Raw genomic sequence first — 1,549 nt, forward strand, 5'->3', positions numbered from 1 at the left:
TTGAGAATTAAGGTGCATACTAATTTTTGACAAGATGCAAATGTTTAAAATTAGAACTTTTCACAAATGATAACCAAGTGTACTCTTTTAAGTTTTCTTGGTTTAGAAGAAGAAAATATTGTATATTTCATTTTTTTTTTTGGCTTTTCGAGACAGGGTTTCTCTGTGGTTTTGGAGCCTGTCCTGGAACTATCTCTTGTAGACCAGGCTGGTCTCAACCTCACAGTGTAAAGTGAATTTGACAGAGAAGCTGTAGTTTCTCTAACACATGAAAAAACAAAGAGAATAAATTACAAAATATTTGAAATTCCCCAGATTTTCATTGAAGTTTAGTTCAGTAAGTGTCACAATTTCAGACCCCTTTTGAAATCTCAGTTGGTACACACACATACACACAAACACACACACCAAAACACAAAATATATCAAATTAGATGCCATTCATTCTGGTAATCAGAAGCAATTGGAAAACATAGAGGGTGTATAGAAAAATAATTTGATCTAATGTATGTACACATAGAAGGTTGACCATAGTATGAAAAACTAGAGGGGCCTCAGGATATGCTTGGTTGGAAGAGAAAACCGTAGGTTCTGACATTAAAACTCAATTTCATAAAGCATAAAGTAAGTGAACCTTACTTTTGGTTTTCAGGAGTCCCTGTCGGTCCTTAGTGCCCTCTACTGGTCCCAGATGTCTCTATCAGGAGGTTGTTTTGTGTGGGCTCAGATTGGAGTTTCCTCACTGTGTCTCTGTCACAGTAATATATGCCTGTGTCTTCAGTGTGCAGACTGTTCAGTTTTAAGAAGACTTCACTCTTGGAGTTGTCCTTACTGATGGTAATTCGAGACTGGAGAGGTGAACTGTACTTTGTGCTTCCACCCCTCCATATTGCTCCCATCCACTCCAGACCCTTTCCTGGAGGCTGGCAGACCCAGCTTATATCATAGTCAGTTAATGAGAACCCAGAGACAGTGCAGGTGAGAAACAGGGTCTGTGAGGGTTGCACCAGGCCAGGTCCTGTCTCCTTCATCTGTAGCCGGGAAAAGACACCTGGAGACAAGCAACATCATGATCAGTCATACATCATATAGACAGCATGCCTGGGTCCCTCTCCTCAAACCCTGAAACACTTACAACTTGGAAATGTCACCAGGCAGAGGAGCAGCACCAGGACAGCCATGCTTTGCTGGAAGCTCTAGTGAGAAGGAGATGGGGCCTCTCAGCTAGGCCTGGGCTTTTATAGTGAGCCTGAGGGCTGCTTTGCATTGGCACATGCTCTTGAGGGGATAAAAGAAAGCACAGGACTTGGTTTCCACTTCCCTAAGGTGAAAGAGATTTGTTTTATGTTTCTTAGAGTATTTGAATATGGGACCTCAGGAACATTTTCTTGTTATTGTTTGTGATTCCAAACCGTGACAAATGGGAATTAGTATGAATCACACTGTGCAGACCTGGCAAGTTAAACATAGGAGTCTTTATACTAAGTGAGTTCACATTGTTGCAGTGCAGTCAGAAGAGTGTACCATAACCTAAATGCATTTGTATATCT

General features: G+C 41.1%; 1 gene segment (V, D, J or C); it reads right to left on the reverse strand.

Annotated features, from left to right (window-relative positions):
* Positions 1-553: 553 nt before the first annotated feature.
* LOC101987124 lies at positions 554-1,180 on the reverse strand. The segment is given in 3 exon segments: positions 554-565; positions 755-1,050; positions 1,135-1,180. Coding segments are annotated over 3 exon segments (354 nt in total).
* Between the last annotated feature and the right edge of the window lie 369 nt (positions 1,181-1,549).

Source organism: Microtus ochrogaster, unplaced genomic scaffold, assembly GCF_000317375.1.
Source record: "Microtus ochrogaster isolate Prairie Vole_2 unplaced genomic scaffold, MicOch1.0 UNK155, whole genome shotgun sequence".
Lineage (NCBI taxonomy): Eukaryota > Metazoa > Chordata > Mammalia > Rodentia > Cricetidae > Microtus > Microtus ochrogaster.